This window comes from Lepus europaeus, chromosome 5, assembly GCF_033115175.1.
Source record: "Lepus europaeus isolate LE1 chromosome 5, mLepTim1.pri, whole genome shotgun sequence".
NCBI lineage: Eukaryota > Metazoa > Chordata > Mammalia > Lagomorpha > Leporidae > Lepus > Lepus europaeus.
Genome location: NC_084831.1, coordinates 155,440,167 through 155,458,538, shown reverse-complemented (window position 1 = coordinate 155,458,538; position 18,372 = coordinate 155,440,167). Strand labels below are relative to the sequence as shown.

Below are 18,372 nucleotides of genomic sequence, written 5' to 3'. Positions count from 1 at the left end.
TTATAAAAATATATTCTCGATTAAAATGAAAGTAACATCTGTTACTTTTTTCAAAACTGAGACCAACCCATAAATTTAATAGAGCAACTTAAAGAAAAGGTGATAGTTTCATGAAATTGAAAAGTTGCTAAAAATGCAAGAAATTCTTGATTTCTTACTTCCACTCTTTTAATATCCTCTTCCAAAACACTCAGTTCCTTCTGGATCTGTTCCAGTTGCTGTAGATTAGAGAGAGAGAGAGAGAAAAAAAAAAGCCTAAACCAATCACACTGGCATCAAAATCATAAAATAACTTTACATTTGGGAAATGATTCCTATAAAACTGGGCACTAATGGTAAATTAGGGGGATGAAAAAGCACCGCCACCACGAAACAAAAAAAAAAAAAAAAAAAGAGATTTATCTTTTAGAAAGCACAATGCTGTACTTCTTTAACACTTTGAGATTAACATTACATAAAAAATATGGAAGATGAACAATGGCAGTGACTTAAAAATGCATGATATCTAAAGAACATTCATATTAATCTCATTTAATTGTTAAAAATCAAATAAAAATTCATCATCAGTTATTAACTCAATTTTACAATTAAAAATTAGTCTGACATAGTTAAATTACACCATCCAAAAGCAATCATAAAATTAGTATCTTAACATTTCCTTCTTAGGGGATTTCCAAACCTATTTACAGTAAGTTTAAACTTCCTGATTTTATCTATTACATCATAACTATTCTATACCATTAAAATGTAAATATTTTAAGTGTTAGGTAATAATCAGCAGTATATTTAACCATTTCCCTCTCACTAAAGATTTATGTTGTTCACGAACTATGAGAAATAATTCTACACGAGTCTTTCACATTTTATTTCATTTCAATTTCAGATTCTATTAAAAATTTACTTCAGATTTTATCAAATTATTAAAATGAAATTATTTGATCGAAATAAATACTCTTCATTATGTAACACAAAACAGCTTCCCAGAAACACAATACCAATTTAAGTAACTGATTTTATAACCACCAAAAAAGTGGTAAACTTGAATAAAAGATGAACAAAGGAAGAGGTAGTATTATCTATCTTGAATGGCAAAGTGGTATCCACAAAGAGAGGGGGAAAGACAGAATACTTTCAGAGCCAGAAGTTAAAAAAGTGATTAACATTGCCAAATGCTTTCAACTCATCCACTCACTTCAATAAACTTTCTCCACCTTAAATTTTGACAAGAAAAACTACTCCCTTAACTGAAATCTTGCTCTCCCTGGGAAGACAATGCAACAAATTCTCTAATGTCCAGTGTACACAGGACTCGTAATTTCTGCCCCTTCCACCTAATATTAAAAACCATCTGGTGTGGCTCAAATCGAGCAACCAAACCGCTCTCTACCCATTGCACCCGTCTACAGCCATTCCAAGCTATTCCTCACCATCACTGAAGCCTTTGGTTCCCAGAAATTTAGAACTGCAGTGATCCTGAGCTCTAACTCAGTAAGTACTCCCATGATCTCCTCTTACACTTATTTTCCTTTAATTATTTTGAAATGTTCCACTCTTTAATCTTTATTTAAACAAATGCTTAAATATCAGGGGTCTTTAGTATAATTGTTTAAAAAGTTTCTTCTTCAAAAAAGACAAAGTAATTTGTAATATCGATATCCAAAAATAGCCAGTATCACTTATATGACACACAATACACAATAAGATGAAGGTAATAGTTTTTATTCCACATTTGAATTTGAAATGCCAAGAAAAAAACAATTCTAATGTCATCTGAAATCAGAAATCAGAAGATACTGAACTGTAATATCCTCCAAAGATAATATCCCACCTTTCTACTGCTCCAGAGCTTTTGCTGGATATTACATTTACTGTTATATAAGAAGAGTACTTCATATAAGATGAACTATATAGAAGCACCAATATTCAAGCAGTTCAATTTAAAATGCGATAACTAAGATATAAGTGCTGTCCTGATATCTATGTGAGAAAGTCTGAAAAAGTGTCAGGCAAGAAACATTAAGACAAAAAAACATTCAAAGGAATCAAAGTGTTTTGAGTGGCCGGTGCTGTGGTGTAGAGGGTAAAGCAACGTCAGCTTCCCATGTGGGCCCAGCTGCTCCACTTCTGATCTAGCTCTCTGCTGATGGCCTGGAACAAGCAGCGGAAGATGGCCCAACTGCTTTGGTCTGTGCTACCTACATGGGAGACCTGGAAGAAGCTCCTGGCTTTGGCCTGGCCCAGCCCTGGCCATTGCAGCCATCTAGGGAATAAATCAGCAGATGAAAGATCTCTCTCTCTCTCTCTCTCTGTGTCTCTCTGCCTTTCAAATAAATAAATGAATAAATCTTAAAATTTCTAAGCCAATTCCATTTCAAGATGATATTCTGAAGCAGTTTGGAACTGACTGCTTAGGACAAGATGTGTTAGCACTGGTAAACAGAAGAAAAAGAAAGGACAACCATTAAAAATAAGTGAAAAGGAAAACTGGACACAATTCATTCTGAATCAACATAACCACAAGAAGCAGAATCTAGAACAAAAGCATGAATAGATACCCAAGACTGTTCAAGAGATATATGAGAAAGAAAAATTCATGAAGAAGATCTCCTATTACCTGAATGAAAATCAGTCACAAATCGGGAATGATAAACTACTGTTCCAACTTTGCCCGAATAACCCAATGTGAGGCTACTCAATAATAAGATGAAGAGATAGGAGATGGTACTTCAGGACATGATCCTAAGGCATCGAGAGCAAGCACTCTCTTAACACTGCACCGACTGCTCCTCCAAAATCACAGAATCATTTCACTTTAAAAAGTAAGGAAAAACCTCAGACTCCTTTTTTATTAAGATGAAAATGTAAAAAAAGAAAAAATAGTGACTGACATCAGCTTTAATGTTGTGGCTATCACTGGTATTCATTTATTTGAACTTCACTAGCGGTTTGTTAAAGATAATAAAGTATTGAACCCTACAGAATTTTGTTTTTCAGAAGCTAATATAATTGAGGATAAATTATAGATAATTATTCCAATGGAACAAAATAATACATGGTTACACTGTCAGAAAAAAAGCTGGTGAAAAAAAAAAGTGTAGCAGAACTTAGTATGTACTAATTCTAACAGAGTTGCTACCAAAGGCAAAGCACTTAGCCATAGGAAGTTAACACTACAGCAGTAAAAACCCCAATAACCCCATACTCTACCCTACACACACACACACAGACTATCTAATGGCAGGCAATTTTAAGACTTCAGCCCTCCCACAGCCACTTTTTTTTTAAATAATGCAAAAAAAAAATATGGATGGATGGAAAAATAAAACATATGGATGGATGGATAAATGGGCAGAGACAGGGTAAAGTAAGATGACTCATCTAAAGGCAAATGTAAGAAGATGCCAACATCAGGACTGTGATAAATTACAGATGTAATACATAGAACATTGAAAAGCTATACAAAAAAACATACTCAGAAACATTATAGATGAACAAAAATCGGATTCTGAAAAAAAAAAAAACCTCAAGAAATCACAAGGAGAAAAACAACAGCAGCAACCCAAAATCAAACAAAAGAGGAAAAAACCAATAAAATGGTGGTTCAATAGTTAAATACACAATTGAGTCACTGAAACTAGAATGAAGTAAAGAAAAAAAGAGTTCAAATATGTGGTGTCCATGAGAAATTCAAATCAAATATAATGATTCAATAATGCATATAATCAGGTGACAAAGATCAGGATGCAGAAAATTCTCATCACACATTTAATAGCTTTGTATTATACCATCCAGTTGCAGAAAACATTTATACGTCAAGGTTTAGCCAATTAGCAGGAGATAGAGCAAATACTACATTCAAGGAAAAACTCAAAGTATCTTCTGATTATAATGCAATTATAAAAGAAATCCATAATGAAAAAGACAATAAGAAAATCCTCATGTTCAAGTAATAAGCATATTCCTAATTAATCCACAGGATCAAGAAAAAATTATAATGAAAATCAGAAATTATTTTGAACTTGATAATGACAAAACATGATAGCAAAATAATAAATGCAACTTAAAACAAAGACTATGACCTTAAAGTCTCCATAGTAAAAAAAAAGCAGCCCACATAATTATATGCATATCCAAGTCAATAAATTAGAAAAGTAACTAAAAAAAAGCTTAAAAATGAGAAAATAAATAACCTAAATTAATAAAAACAAAAAACCCAGAGAGATAAATAAAGCCAAAAATTGGTTCTTAGTTAAAACTCATGAAATTGATACATCCCTGGCAAGAACTGATCAAGAAATAAAGGAAGAAGGAATACCATACTAAGCCATGTCGATATTAAAAGTAAAGATTACACTGAAAACCCAAAAATACTAAAACCTAGAGACCGTTGAGATCAATCTCACACTAAACAATTTGAAAATTTAGATACAACAGATAATTCCTAGAAAGAGTATATCAAAGTGATATCTGAAACCATAACCTGGGAGTGGGTCTTGCAGTGCTGCGAGTTGAACTGCTGCTCAGGCTGCCTGCAGCCTATATCAGAGCATCAGTTCAGGTCCTGGCTACTCTGCTTCCTTTCCAGCTTCCTGCCAATGCACTGGGGAGGCAGCAGATGATGGTGCAAGTCCCTGGGTTTCTGACACCCACGCAGGCCTGACCCAGTCCAGGCTGTTGCAGCCATTTGGGGAGTGAACTAGTGGAGGACTGTCTCTCTTTCACCCTGCTTTTCAAATAATTAAGCCATTAAAAATTTTAAATACAAAATAAGAAAAAAATCTAAAAATCATGTTAACTCCTCAATAACTAAATCAGTAATTTAAAATTTTCTGATAACAAATCACAGGTCCAAATTGTTTCACCAGCAATCTTCCATAGAATACACAACTTCTGAATGTATTTACCAATTTATTTGATAAAGCTAAAATAATTTTTATGTCAAAACTAGGCAAGATTCATGTAAGAGAGAAACATAATCTCACTCATGAACACAGATACAAAAAATCCTAAACAAAATATTAAAAACCCATTTCATTTAGGAGAAGACACACATAATGACCAAGTTTAGTCTGTACAAGGGATCCAGTTAGGGCAATCAACTGTCTTAGTGGGGTTTCCTAGAAAGCAGAATACAGAATGATAGGAACTAATAGATCCCCGGGTCAACCAGGACAGTTGGTCACCCTATGTGCAAAGTTGATTTGACTTTCTATCGTTAAACCAATAGAATTACTCTATTAACAGAAGAAAAAAAATCATTCGACTATCTTAAATGCTCAAAAATTTTGAAGAATACTCAATACTATTCACAATAAAAGAAAAAAATCTTAGAAACCGGGGATAGAAATTAACTTCCTTAAATGATCAAAAGTACCTACAAAAACCTATGGGAAACATCATACCTATGGTGACACGTCGAATGCATTCACTTTGAGATCAGCACCAAGACTAGGATGCCCCGCTATCACCACTTCTATTCATCACTGTACCGGATGTCCTAGCCAGCAGAGTAAGACAAGAAAATAAACAAAAGATGTAAGGATCATGAAGAAAGAAACTAAACTGTTATTATTTGCAGATTATGATGTGTATATAGAAATATAAAAGAACATATAAAATTAGAATTATTGAGAGTTTAACAAGTTGCTGGATATAAAAAAAAAATATTTAAGAATCAACTGTATTTTCCTATACCAGCAACAGAAAGAATTGAAATTAAAGACACAGACATCATTTATGATAGCATCAAAATGACTAAATCTAAAATAAAGATGTGTAAGCATAATAGCCTAAAAATATAAAAAATTTTAAAGATACTTTAAAAGATCTAAATAGAAATGCCGTATTTCTGGATTAGAAGACTCATTATTCAAACTGTAAAGATACAGTCTCCAAAATTTATCTGCAGAGTCAAAGTAATCCCAGTAAAAATCACATCAGGATTACCAGGAAATGTAATTGCTAATTCTAAGATTTGTACAGAAATGCCAAGAGCTATAAGTAGCCAAAACTTTCTCAAAGAATAGTAACTTACTTAAAAGTTCTAAGTATTTAATAATGTGGTATTGCCAAATGGGTAAACAAATAGACCAGTGGAGAAAGGAAAGCCTAGAAACAGACACACACATAGATGGACACACGATGTACGGCAAGGCTGAAACCAGATTCAGAGAAACGAAGAATAAAGTTTCAAATAAAGGACAGTCCAGGAAAATGTCTTTGTGATTCGAGATAAAGATTTCTTTAACTGCCACAAAAGATACTAATTCTAAAAGGAAAGGTAAATTTGACTCCACTAAAGTCAGAAACTTATCTTCAACAAAAAGATAAAATTCAGAACACTGGGGGAAAAAAGTGCAGAGTAGCCCAATTAGAGGGAAAGATATTCTTGAGAGTGCAAGAATTGGGTGGGAGGGGGAGCAATAAGAGGGATGGAAGGAGAAACAGATCTACAGATAATAACAAAGAATTTGTATCTAGAAATTAGGAAGGGCTTCAAAAAGCTCATGGAAATTGTGTATTAAGAAAAAAAGAAAAAACTATGTTTGGAATTCAAAATTTTTGTTCCAAAATAACCTTCTCTTGTAATTCCATGAAATTTAATCCAATGGGTGAATTTAAAAAGGTTGTTAACTTGGTTCCTCAAAGTCATTTGTGTAATTAAAACGGAAATAGTCAAAGTCACTAAATCATAAGTTAACATTTCCCACAAACTTTTTGAAATACCCTCATATAAATATCAAGCCACTAAAAAATAAATCAACAATAGGAAAAGTGAAAAAAGTCCTAAATAACTAGTACTTTAGACACACACACTCAGACACTAATCTAAATCGCCAATATACATACCACCAGATGCTCAACCTCATTAGTCATCAGGGAAATGCAAATTAAAACCATAACAAGATAGTAATACATAGCCAAGATTAGCTCAAGTGGAAATTCTATTGATAGCAATTACTGACACAAACACAATGCAATAGGAATGCTTACACAAATACAATGTCTACAGGAAAACTAACTAATATAATTTGCTTAGGAAAACATTCTGGCAGTATCTTTTTTTTTTTTTTTTGACAGGCACAGTGGACAGTGAGAGAGACTGACAGAGAGAAAGGTCTTCCTTTTCTGTTGGTTCACCCTCCAATGGCTGCTGCGGCCGGCGCACTGCACTGATCCGAAGGCAGGAGCCAGATGCTTCTCCTGGTCTCCCATGCGTGTGCAGGGCCCAAGGACCTGGGCCATCCTCCACTGCCTTCCTGGGCCACAGCAGAGAGCTGGCCTGGAAGAGGGGCAACCGGGACAGAATCTGGCACCCCGACCGGGACTAGAACCCGGTATGCTGGCGCCGCAGGCGGAGGATTAGCCTATTGAGCCGCGGTGCCGGCCGGCATTATCTATTAAATTCTAAGAGATACACAGCTGATCAATTCCACTTCCAAATACATCCTTACAGTTTAGGTATGCTAATATATACCTGGGAGCATACACTGTGAACAGCCCAAACTAAAACAAATCCAAATGTCCATCAACACAAAAATGGGGTATTAACAACAACAATCAATCAATCAACTATGGGCATCTGCAACCATATGTATGAATCTTAACATTCAGCCAAAAAAGACAGGAACAAAAGAGTATATACTGTACACACACATTATATATAGCTCAAAAAAATAGAATAATCTATAAATAGGTAGCAAAATATTAAAGCAAGGTAAAGTGATTACTATAAATATCAGGATATTGGTTACCTAATAGGCAAAGAAGAAGGTTTTAATGTGAAGGGAGACTGGCAGATTTGGGGCAGTAGCAATATTCCATATTCAATCATGATGGCAGTTACATGTATGATCACTCTACTACAATTCTTTAAACTATAATTTGGTTTATACTCTTTTGTGTGCTTTGTATAATGCAAAAATTGAATACATTAAAATTCCAAATGAAAACGAAAGGAAACCAAGACTCATAAAAAATGTTCTATTAAATTGATACCAAAAATGCCTAAAAGTATATTTGAAAATTAAATTACATGATATATAAAGCAATTGTTCAAATGCTGGTGCAAATTTGCACAAATGATACTGGCTTCTGCATGGAACATAATGCCCTTCTAGTCAATCTGATCATGAAGGAAGACTAACATGAACACTTGAATATACGTAATTATTAAATGCTGTGGTAGTAGGCAGGTTCTATAATGGCCTCCAAAGATCAATCTTATATAATTCTCAGTACGGATAAATCAATGATTCGCTTCTAACAAACAGAATCCTGTAAAGTGTTTGGACTTAACTTTGAAGATTAAGTTACAAAAATATGTGACTTCTGGATTCAACACCCTCCACTGCATTTCACTCACTCCTTCTGGGGAAGCCAGCTGCCATGTATTAGCCACCCTATGGAGAAGTCCACAGGGCAAGAAATGAGTCCCACGTTCTAACAGCCACACTGCAATCTTGGATGGGTTCCTACCCTAGTTGAACCTTGAGATAACTGCTGCCCTCTCTAATACCCACGACTGTGGTTGGTGAGAAAACTTCAAGCTCTGGCACCCAGCTATTCTGCATGAAGATTCCTGACAGAGATGCTATGTGTTTATTGTTTTAGGGTAATCTGTACAAAGCAATACATAGCTAATGGAAATGCCTTTTATGTGCCTTGCACCTTTCATTCTCTTACTATTCTAGGGCAAGTCAACAGGGAAAAATAAAGCAAAAGTGAAAATTAAATAAAGGATGTTAACAGCCTTAAATTACAAGCCAGATGAGACACAGAAGTAATAATTACACTAAATCTGAAAAGCAGATTTAACAACTTTGATTGGTATATATCAATATCTAAACCAACACTCATCATAGCCCAAATTAAATGTTACAAACAAAATCACAAAGTTAATTTTCAAAGGACGGAATGCTAACTTAGGGAAACAAATTCAAAAGCAGTAGTTTGTCTGAGTTGACTGATATTTTACTTGAATAAGTTCAAGTACAAGCTATATATACTACAGGAAATAGGACCATTAACAACTGTATTAATTTTGAAGATTAGGCTGGCACCATGGCTCACTTGGCTAATCCTCCACCTGCGGCGCTGGCACCCTGGGGTTCTAGTCCAGATCAGGGCGCCAGATTCTGTACAGGTTGCTCCTCTTCCAGGCCAGCTCTCTGCTGTGGCCCGGGAAGGCAGTGGAGGATAGCCCAAGTGCTTGGGCCCTGCACCCGCATGGGAGACCAGAAGGAAGCACCTGGCTCCTGGCTTCCGATCAGAGCAGCGCGCCGGCCATAGCGGCCATTTTGGGGGTGAACCAATGGAAGGAAGACCTTTCTCTCTGTCTCTCTCTCTCTCTCTCTCACTGTCTAAATCTTCCTGTCCAAAAAAAAAAAAAAAAAATTGAAGATTAAACATGCAAATCAAAATCACAATTTATACACAGGAAGAAAATATAACCACTAACTTCATTATGCCTACACTAAAACATGAGGTATTAATCAACTGCGTTTTCTAGACCAAAGTTTATTATTATACAAATTACTATAGTTCCCAACTCCAATCAAGAAGAAATCCATGAAATTTAATCTAATAGGTGAATTTTAAAAGGTTTGTTAACTTGACTCCTCAAAGTCACTTGTGTAATTAAAACTGAAATATTCAAAGTCACTAAATCACAGACACATTAGAAACAAGAAGACCAAAATATATTACTAATAGTGTAAACCCTGCACACTAGGGGCACCAATATCCAGAAGTACTTAGAACTCGTATGTTTCCTGATTAAACGACCTAATAAAAGAAAATATGGTCTTGGGGAGAGAGGGAGTATTCAACTAGATGGATTATATTACATTAAGCCAGAAGCACTAAAGCACAATTCACCCAGAGTTTTATAATAGAAGTACAGGAACAGTATACTAGGGCCATGTGATCCAAAACAGTATCATAGATGTTATTGGAAAACACCAGCCACCACATCAAAGGCAGAGCAAATTATGATCCTAAAAAAAAGGGTTAATGTTGGGAAGCAAGTCTCCACTGATTTCCCCAATTTCTGTACATTTTGTGATAGCTTTCGTTTCAAATTTTATCTTTCCAAGTATTCTGTATGGTAAACAGCCGGCAAGATGGAATTAGTGACTTCCTCCAGGCCAGAAGGTAAATCTGTTTTCTGATCAATGTAATAAAGCTAGTATCATCCTGCAGGACAAAGATTACGCTGGTTCAATAGCCATCCTTTTTTTTTTTTTTTAAGAAAACCTTTATTTAATAAATATAAATTTTGAAAGTACAACTTTTGGATTATAACAGTTCCCCCTCCCAACCACTCTCCCACCTGCAAACCATCCCATTTCCTACTCCCTCTCCCATTCCATTCTTCATCAAGATTCATTTCCAATTATCTTTATATACAGAAGATCAACTTAGCATATACTAAGTAAAGATTTCAACAGATTGCACCCACACAGAAACACAAAGTATAAAATACTGTTTGAAGACTAGTTTTACTGTTAATTGCATAGTACAACACATTAAGGACAGAGATCCTACATGGGGAGTAAGTGCACAGTGACTCCTGTTGTTGATTTAACAACTGACACTCTGATTTATGATGTCAGTAATCACCCGAGGCTCTTGTCATGAGCTGCCAGGGCTATGGAAGCCTCCTGAGTTCACAAACTCTGACCTTATTTAGACAAGGTCATTATCAAATTGGAGTTCTCTCCTCCCTTCAGAGAAAGGTACCTCCTTCTTTGATGGCCCATTGTTTCCGCTGGGATCTCACTCACAGAGATCTTTCATGTAGGTTTTTCTTTCTTTTCTTTTCTTTTTTTTTTTTTTTTTTTTTTTGCCACAGTGTCCTGGTTTTCCATGCCTGCAAAACTCCCTTGGGCTTTTTAGCCAGATCCGAATGCCTTAAGGGTTGATTCTGAAGCCAGAGTGATAGCCATCCCTTTAAAACATTAAAGTTTCCTAAACTCAGGATTCCTTAGCTGTGACACTAGCCCACTGTATGTGCAGCATCCACTTGGGCCCATCTTTATTACCCACGGGTAATAACAAGGCTCTTCTCTCCAGCCTGCTAGTCTCTGGTCTTCTGACAGTATCTATGTAATTGTGGCAAGAAGGCTAAAAGCTCTCAGAATCTTCATAGTTTTTTATGCTTATAAGTGGTATCTTTATCACCTGAGACCATACCAAGTCTAACAATTTGTTGCAGGCATCAGAAAAGCTCTAGAGAAGTAGTAATCAATATGGAAAAACTTAGGGGCTTATGAACAGCTTAAATAACTCAGTACACAAATAACAACCACACATTTCATTTAACCCCCAAGCATCCTCATGTGTTGACTGCAGTCACTTCATTGATGCATTTCCTTATTCATCATCAGGTACGGTGTTATGTACTGAATTTCATTCTCCATGAGTTCAAAGTCAAAAAGAAACAAAGAACTACTACAAACTTAATTTCACATTCTGTTTTAAATGAGGGAGAGGATGTACAAATACAAAAAACTACTATTCTTACAGTGCAATTTTGATGGCAAAAAAATGTTGAGAACGTACACTCAACATTAACAACTTTACTTCCATATATCATACAATTTTAAGCATTACTATTCAAGATATGGTCTAAGGACCAAGAGATTCAATATCACTTGAAGTTTGTTAGAAATACAGAATATGAGGCTTCAACACAGACACACCCTTGATGAGAACCTGAATTTTAGCAAGATGCTTAGATGATTCACACACATATTGCAGTTTGAGAAGTATCGTAATATAAGACACTCAAGCAAATAAGTGGCTGGATATCACCTCTTCTTCCATCCAATAAAAACCAACACCTCCCCACAAAAGAAAACCTGAGATTCCAATAAATCTTAAATTTATAATGAATATAATGTTTCTGTTAACATACTAAAGTCACAATTGTTAACTTAGCAAAAGTTAAGGGTAAGAAAAATTAGTCATGAACCTTGAAAGGAATACTTAGCTACCAAACATTAGCATTAAATCAGAAAAATCTATTAAGAACAAAGTTAGAAAATGTTAAAATCAGGATATAATGAATAATCAAAACAGGAGAAATATACCAATATAAAATAAAGTTCAAACCATGTAAACTTGTAGAGTACTTCATAAAAGTATCTTTCATTATATTTCAGAAAGGAAAAAGCTGAAAACATACCACATAATTTACATTTTTTAAATGAGTACTCTAATTAGGCAACTCAAAACCATCAAAGATTTGTGACAGTTATGAATTTAAAGAAAAATAATTTCAAAGTGACTTCTGCATACTACTCAGAGCACAGAATTTTGTTTTGATTATGCATCTTTTGTGTGAAATGAGTGGTGAATTTTGTAAATGTTATATTGCAACATACTGGCTATAAAACTGCTAATAAAAATTTTTTTAGCTATCCTACATGACTTAGATTTTCTAAGTTCTAGATAGATAGCTGTTTTTACTTGTTTTTCCCTGCATACATTTTTACAAGAAAAACTGTAACTCTACTTAAGGCTTTATTACCTAAAATTTCCCAACTTTTCTTTTCATTGTGAACAGCAGGATATCATTTGATAATTCTATTTCCCACTGATTACAGCAGGGATAGGGAAGTTCTGGCCTGGAGGCTGTATAAGGCCCACAAAACCATTTGGTCTGGTTTTATCAAGCCAGCCATAGGCAGGACTCAAAATTCAATAAATCAACAGAATTTTTAAGTTGATAATTTTGTAGGGCCCCCAAATGGATGTTATAAATATCCAAATGGCCCCTGGCAGGAAAACAGGCAACCCACTCCTACTTTAAAGCTTTGAGGTAAGCCACTGTAGTAAAACTCACTGAAAACTTTTTAGCACATCTCCAAAAAAGGAATTTAAAAATCTCAGGTTGCTGGGTAGCACTGTGGCATGGCAGGCTAGGCTGCTGCCTGCAATGCTGGCATCCTATATGGCTGTCAGTACATGTCCTGACTGCTCCACTTCCAAACCAGCTCCCTGTTGATGTGCCCAGGAAAGCAGTGGAAGACATCCTAGGTGCCTAGAGCCTTGCCACCCACATGGTCACCTGGCTTTGGCCATTTGGTGAATGAACCAGCAGATGGAAGATCTGTCCCTCTCTGTCTCTCCCTCTTTCTCTGTAACTTTGCCTTTCAAATAAATAAATCTTTTTTTAAAAAGAGAGCATGCTCATAAAAAAAATTCTCAGGTTGTAAAGTTAAAATAACAAGCTTTAAAACACTTTAAAAATTAAAATGCTCTTAAATATTTAAACAATAGTTTTTAGCCTGAAACTTTTACAAAGTGGGAATAGTAAACAATAGTAAATGTACATGTAGAACACACAAAGTAATATATACCTCTCTCTTATTCCTCCTTGCAACCTTGAGGAACTCCATAAGGATCTGTAGTTGGGCTGCATGTGATTCCTACAATAGAAAATTATAGTTCTTTTTGAAATAGAATCTTGAGTTCAAAGATTTCCTTAACATCACAATATAACCAGAAAGAAGCAACTTTATACACCATTTAAGTTAGTTTATTACTTTTATGTAATCAGTCTCCTGAATTACTAGTTAGCATTTCTAAAAGCAAGAAACTTTTCATGAAATTAAAACTCATTTTAAGAAACAGGTGTTCTACAAGATTACTTTCAGAATCGTATGTATATAAAGTTAATTGATAATAGATCTTAGTAAAATTTAGGGAGGAGGAAGGAGGGTGGGCACGGTGGGAAGAATCATTATGTTCCTAAAGTTGTACTTATGACATGTATGAAGTTTGTAACTGTAAAGCTGTATAGTTCTGCAAAAAAAAAAAAAAAAAAAAGAAAGAAAGAAAGAAAGAAAGAGAAACAGGTGTTCTAAATTACATTCCCCATCTACCATGCTGAAAAATCTACTTATGGGGAATGGCAAGCTTGTTATCTGACTCCTAGTCTTCCCTTTCAGAACCAATTAGTAGAAAATCAAGACAGAAATTATAATGGAACTAACAGAGTTTCTAGGTTTACTAAGTAATTTTATCAAAATTTCATGTTCAAGTGTCAGAATTTAAATAAAGAGAAATCCATACCTTTTAGAAGTCCTATTTACTATTTCTGATTATTTCTTGGTCATAGAGGGAATTCCCTAGTCACATTAATATATTTCCATAGAAGACTTCATTCAAAACCACACGTTTAAAGACCAAAACATTTAATATAATGGTGTCAATGAGCAGTTAAATTGGTACTAAATAGTAATCGTAAGCTTTAACATTTACTGGGCACCAAAACAAAGGTGTAAGTAAAAGGAGACTTGGAAAGATGGAACGGAAACACACACACACAAACGCACACTTTATTTCTTAACATAAACTATCAAGTCCAAGATAGTCTTGCAAGTGATGATAGCAGTCAGTCTATTCCTAAAACACTGAGGGCTCTGGAAACTTAACCATGTCAGTTAAATCTCTTCTTATATTATTAACTGGAAAAAAAAAAAAAAAAAAAAAGGGTGCCCTTTCAGAACTAAGATTAGGAAACAAAAAGAAGTCAGAAGGAGACCAATCAGGACTGTAGAGTAGATGCTTCTGATTCCCTGAGGAAATGCTCTCACAGGAGAAACGAACAGAAGCATTGTTGCCATGGAGAAGTCTCTGGTGAGGCTCCAAGGGCAGCTTTTCTGCGAGAGCTCTGGGTGACTTCTCAAAATACTCTCAGCACAAATGGTATGGCACTTTGGTCCTCCAGAAAGATCAATAAGCAAAGTGCCTTCGACATTCCCCAAAACTGATGCTACTGCCTTTCTCTCGACTTGTCTGCTTTTGCTCTGACTGGACCACTTTCTGGTAACCACCGCTTCTACTGCACTTTGCCTTGGAGATCATAAAATAAAGCCATGTTCCATATCCTAGTAAAATCTGTGGAAGAAAGGCTTAAGGATCCGCTACCTCTTGTTCAAAACTTACTTTGAAAGGTCTGCTCTTCTTTGCCGCTGATCAGGGCACCAACTGAGCACTAAGCTTACATGAAGTTTTCAGTCAGAACTGTATAAACTTAATTAATTGATGCTAATGATGTTAGCTGTTGTTTGTGCTGTAAATTGTTGGTCTTCTTAAAATAGGGCAAGAATTTCTTTCCTTGCAAATTAATCTGGATGGTCTATTGCTGTGGGCATCATCTATTTTAAAAAAATATTTATTTAGTTATGGGGCCGGCACTGTGGCGTAGCAGGTTAAGCTGCTGCCTGCAGTGCCAGCATCCCACATGGGCGCCGGTTCGAGACCTGGCTGCTCCTCTTCCGATCCAGCTCTCTGCTATGGACTGGGAAAGCAGTAGATGGCCCAAGTCCTTGAGCCCCTGCACCTGTGTGAGAGACCCAGAAGAAGCTCCTGGCTTCAGATCGGCACACTCTGGCCATTGCGGCCAACTAGAGAGTAAACCAGAGGAAGGAAGACCTCTCTCTCTCTCTGCCTCTCCTTCTCTGTGTAACTCTTTCAAATAAATAAAATAAATCTTAAGAAAAAGATTTATTTATTTATTTTAAAGGCAGAGTTATAGACAGAGAGAGGGAAAGACAGAGAGTTCTCTCATCTGCTGGTTCACTTGCCAAATGGCCACAATGGCCAGAGCTGGGTTGATCACGTGGGTGCTGGGGCCCAAGCACTTGGACTATCATCTACTGTTTTCCCAGGCAATCAGTAGGAAGCTGGATCAGATGTGGAGCAGCTGGGACTGGAACTAGCACCCATATGGGATGCTGGCACTGCAGGAGGAGGCTTAACTTACTACACCACAGCATCGGTCCCATGGGCATCACCACGAACATCCTTTCAGGGCCACCACTGTGGCTCAGAGGGTTGAACCACTGCCTGTAGAAGAGTCCCAAATTGGTGCCAGTTTCAGCCCCAGCTGCTCTACTTCCAATCTAGCTCCCTGTTGATGAGCCTGGGAATAGCAGTGGAAGATGGCCCCTGCACCCACGTGGGAGGCCCAGAGGAAGTTCCTGGCTCCTGGCTTTGGCCTGGCTGTTGCGGCCATTTGGGGAGTAAACCAGCAGATGGTTGATCTCTCCTCTCTTCTCTCTGCAATTCTTTTTCCTTTTTTTTTTTTTTTTATTTTTGACAGATAGAGTTAGACAGTGAGAGAGAGAGAGAGAGAGAGACAGAGAGAAAGGTCTTCCTTCCATTGGTTCACCCCACAAATGGCCGCTACAGCTGGAGCTACACCGATCAGGAGCCAGGAGCTTCCTCCTGGTCTCCTATGTGGGTGCAGGGGCCCAAGGACCTGAGCCATCCTCCACTGCCTTCCCAGGCCACAGCAGGGAGCTGGACTGAAAGAAGAGCAACCGGGACTAGAACCCGGCGCCCATATGGCATGCCAGTGGCTCAGGCAGAGGATTAACCAAGTGAGCCACAGCACCGACCCTTGCAATTCTTTTAAATAAATAAATAAATAAATGTTTTAGAAAAAAAATCATTTCATCACTTCTTAAAACAATTTATGCCTTGGTAAACTGCTTATTTCATTGGGGAATTTCCCCATAAACATTTCAAAAAGCATCAGTAGTATCACAATTGCTTCACCTAACCCTCACACAGATTTAATGTTTATTCTTGCTTCAATTTTAGCAGAATTCATGATGCTCTGATACGGGTTCTTTTCAAACTGACCTTTCATTCTTCATGACTCAAACTAAATCCTGTTCAGAAATTTTATAACATGCTAGTACAAGTTGATTTGAGTGCAAAAATATTTGAGATCCATGCATAGTTTTTCATATTAGCCATTTTCTGTGAACTTTTTGAAGACCTCTTGGATACAAATGTGTTACTTGCTGATAAAAAAAATCTGTAAGAAGAACTAAGAAATTCCAAGTGACTCTAATAAATAAATGTAAAAAGAATATCAAAAGCTAAAAATCAGCTAATCTAACTATAAAAAATACTAGGTTGTCAACACACTGCACCTTCTTTTGCAGTTTAATCTCCTTAAAGGGAATCAAGATGATCCCTAAATTATGATTTTTCAACTTTATAATGGTACTAAAGAGATACACATTCAGTAAAATCTTTAATGCAAATTTTGATTTTTAACTGTTTTCCAAGCAAGCAGAGCAGCAGGTAGCCACAGCCCCTAATCAGTCCAGATCACAAGGGTAAAAAATTGATATCCTATTAATATACTATGTTACTAAACTAAGATCTTTGGTAGATGCATTAAATAAATTTCAGATGTAACAAAACTATCAATTTACAATACACATATAAGGATGTAATCCCCATAGTAAGTTAAGGAAAAATTAGAATTTTTACACTAACATCAAGAAAAAACATAAATGGTAAATGTATGAAACTCTAACTTGATGTAAAAATATGACAGAAAATTATATAAAAGAATACATAAATAATAAAAATGCTAAGAGTATAACCAACTATATCAAAATGACATCTAGGCACATGATGTTCTGCTGGAAAAATCTCTGAAATTAAACATCAGCATAATCCCCTAAAGACACTGAATCCACTACTAAAACTACAAGTCAAATTCTCTAAACATTTGCTACAACTGTCAAAACTCTAAAACAGACACAATGATCATTTAGCCCAATTCTTTCATGTTCAGAGGAGCAAACTGGAGTAAGAAAAATGAATGAAAAAAAAACTTGAAGGAGAGGAGGTGAAACACATGTTTAGAATCTTAGTCTCAACTATTGATATTCCTTACAACATACTAAGTTTTTTCTCCTATTTGTTACATCTGGTTCATGGTCAACTGTCTCAATAGAGAGGATGCCTGACATTTAAATGGAATATAATTCAAAAAAATTATTTTTCAAGAATTGGTGTTCTTTCCATGAACTTTTTTTTAAAGATTTATTTTTTTTAAAGAGTTACACAGAGAGAAGGAGAGGCAGAGAGACAGAGAGAGAGGTCTTCCATCTGTTGGTTCACTCTTCAACTGGCCACAATGGCCAGAGCTACGCCGATACAAAGCCAGGAGCCAGGAGTTTCTTATGGGTCTCCCACGTAGGTGCAGGGGCCTAAGGCCTTGGCCTATCCTCTACTGCCCTTCCAGGACATAGCAGAGAGCGTGATCACAAGTGGAGCAGCCAGGACCTGAACCAGCACCCATATGGGATGCTAGCATCACAGGCAGGGGCTTTACCTGCTAAGCCACAGCACTGGCCCCTCGGCAAACTTCTTTTTACAGTTCCTCATTTATTTATTTAAAAGGCAATAAGAAATAGAGAGATTGATCTTCATCTGCTGGTTTACTCCCTAAACGCCCACAACAGCCAGGGATGAATCAGGCCAAAGCCAGGAGCTAAATGTAGCTCTCAATCTAGATCTCACAAGGGGATGGCGGGACCCAAAGTCCTT

General features: G+C 36.3%; 1 protein-coding gene across 3 annotated transcripts in view; it reads right to left on the bottom strand.

Annotated features, from left to right (window-relative positions):
• The window catches only part of COP1 (COP1 E3 ubiquitin ligase), a 221,811-nt gene that overhangs the window by 147,124 nt on the left and 56,315 nt on the right, over window positions 1–18,372 (bottom strand). For 2 of the 3 annotated variants that reach the window (XM_062192980.1, XM_062192981.1), the window contains exons 6-7: window positions 13,368–13,436; window positions 159–218 (exon numbers count right to left, since the gene is read on the bottom strand). In XM_062192980.1, the coding sequence (XP_062048964.1) occupies window positions 159–218; window positions 13,368–13,436 (129 nt within the window). The remainder of the gene's footprint in view (window positions 1–158; window positions 219–13,367; window positions 13,437–18,372) is intronic. The other variant, XM_062192982.1, reaches the window with a different exon arrangement.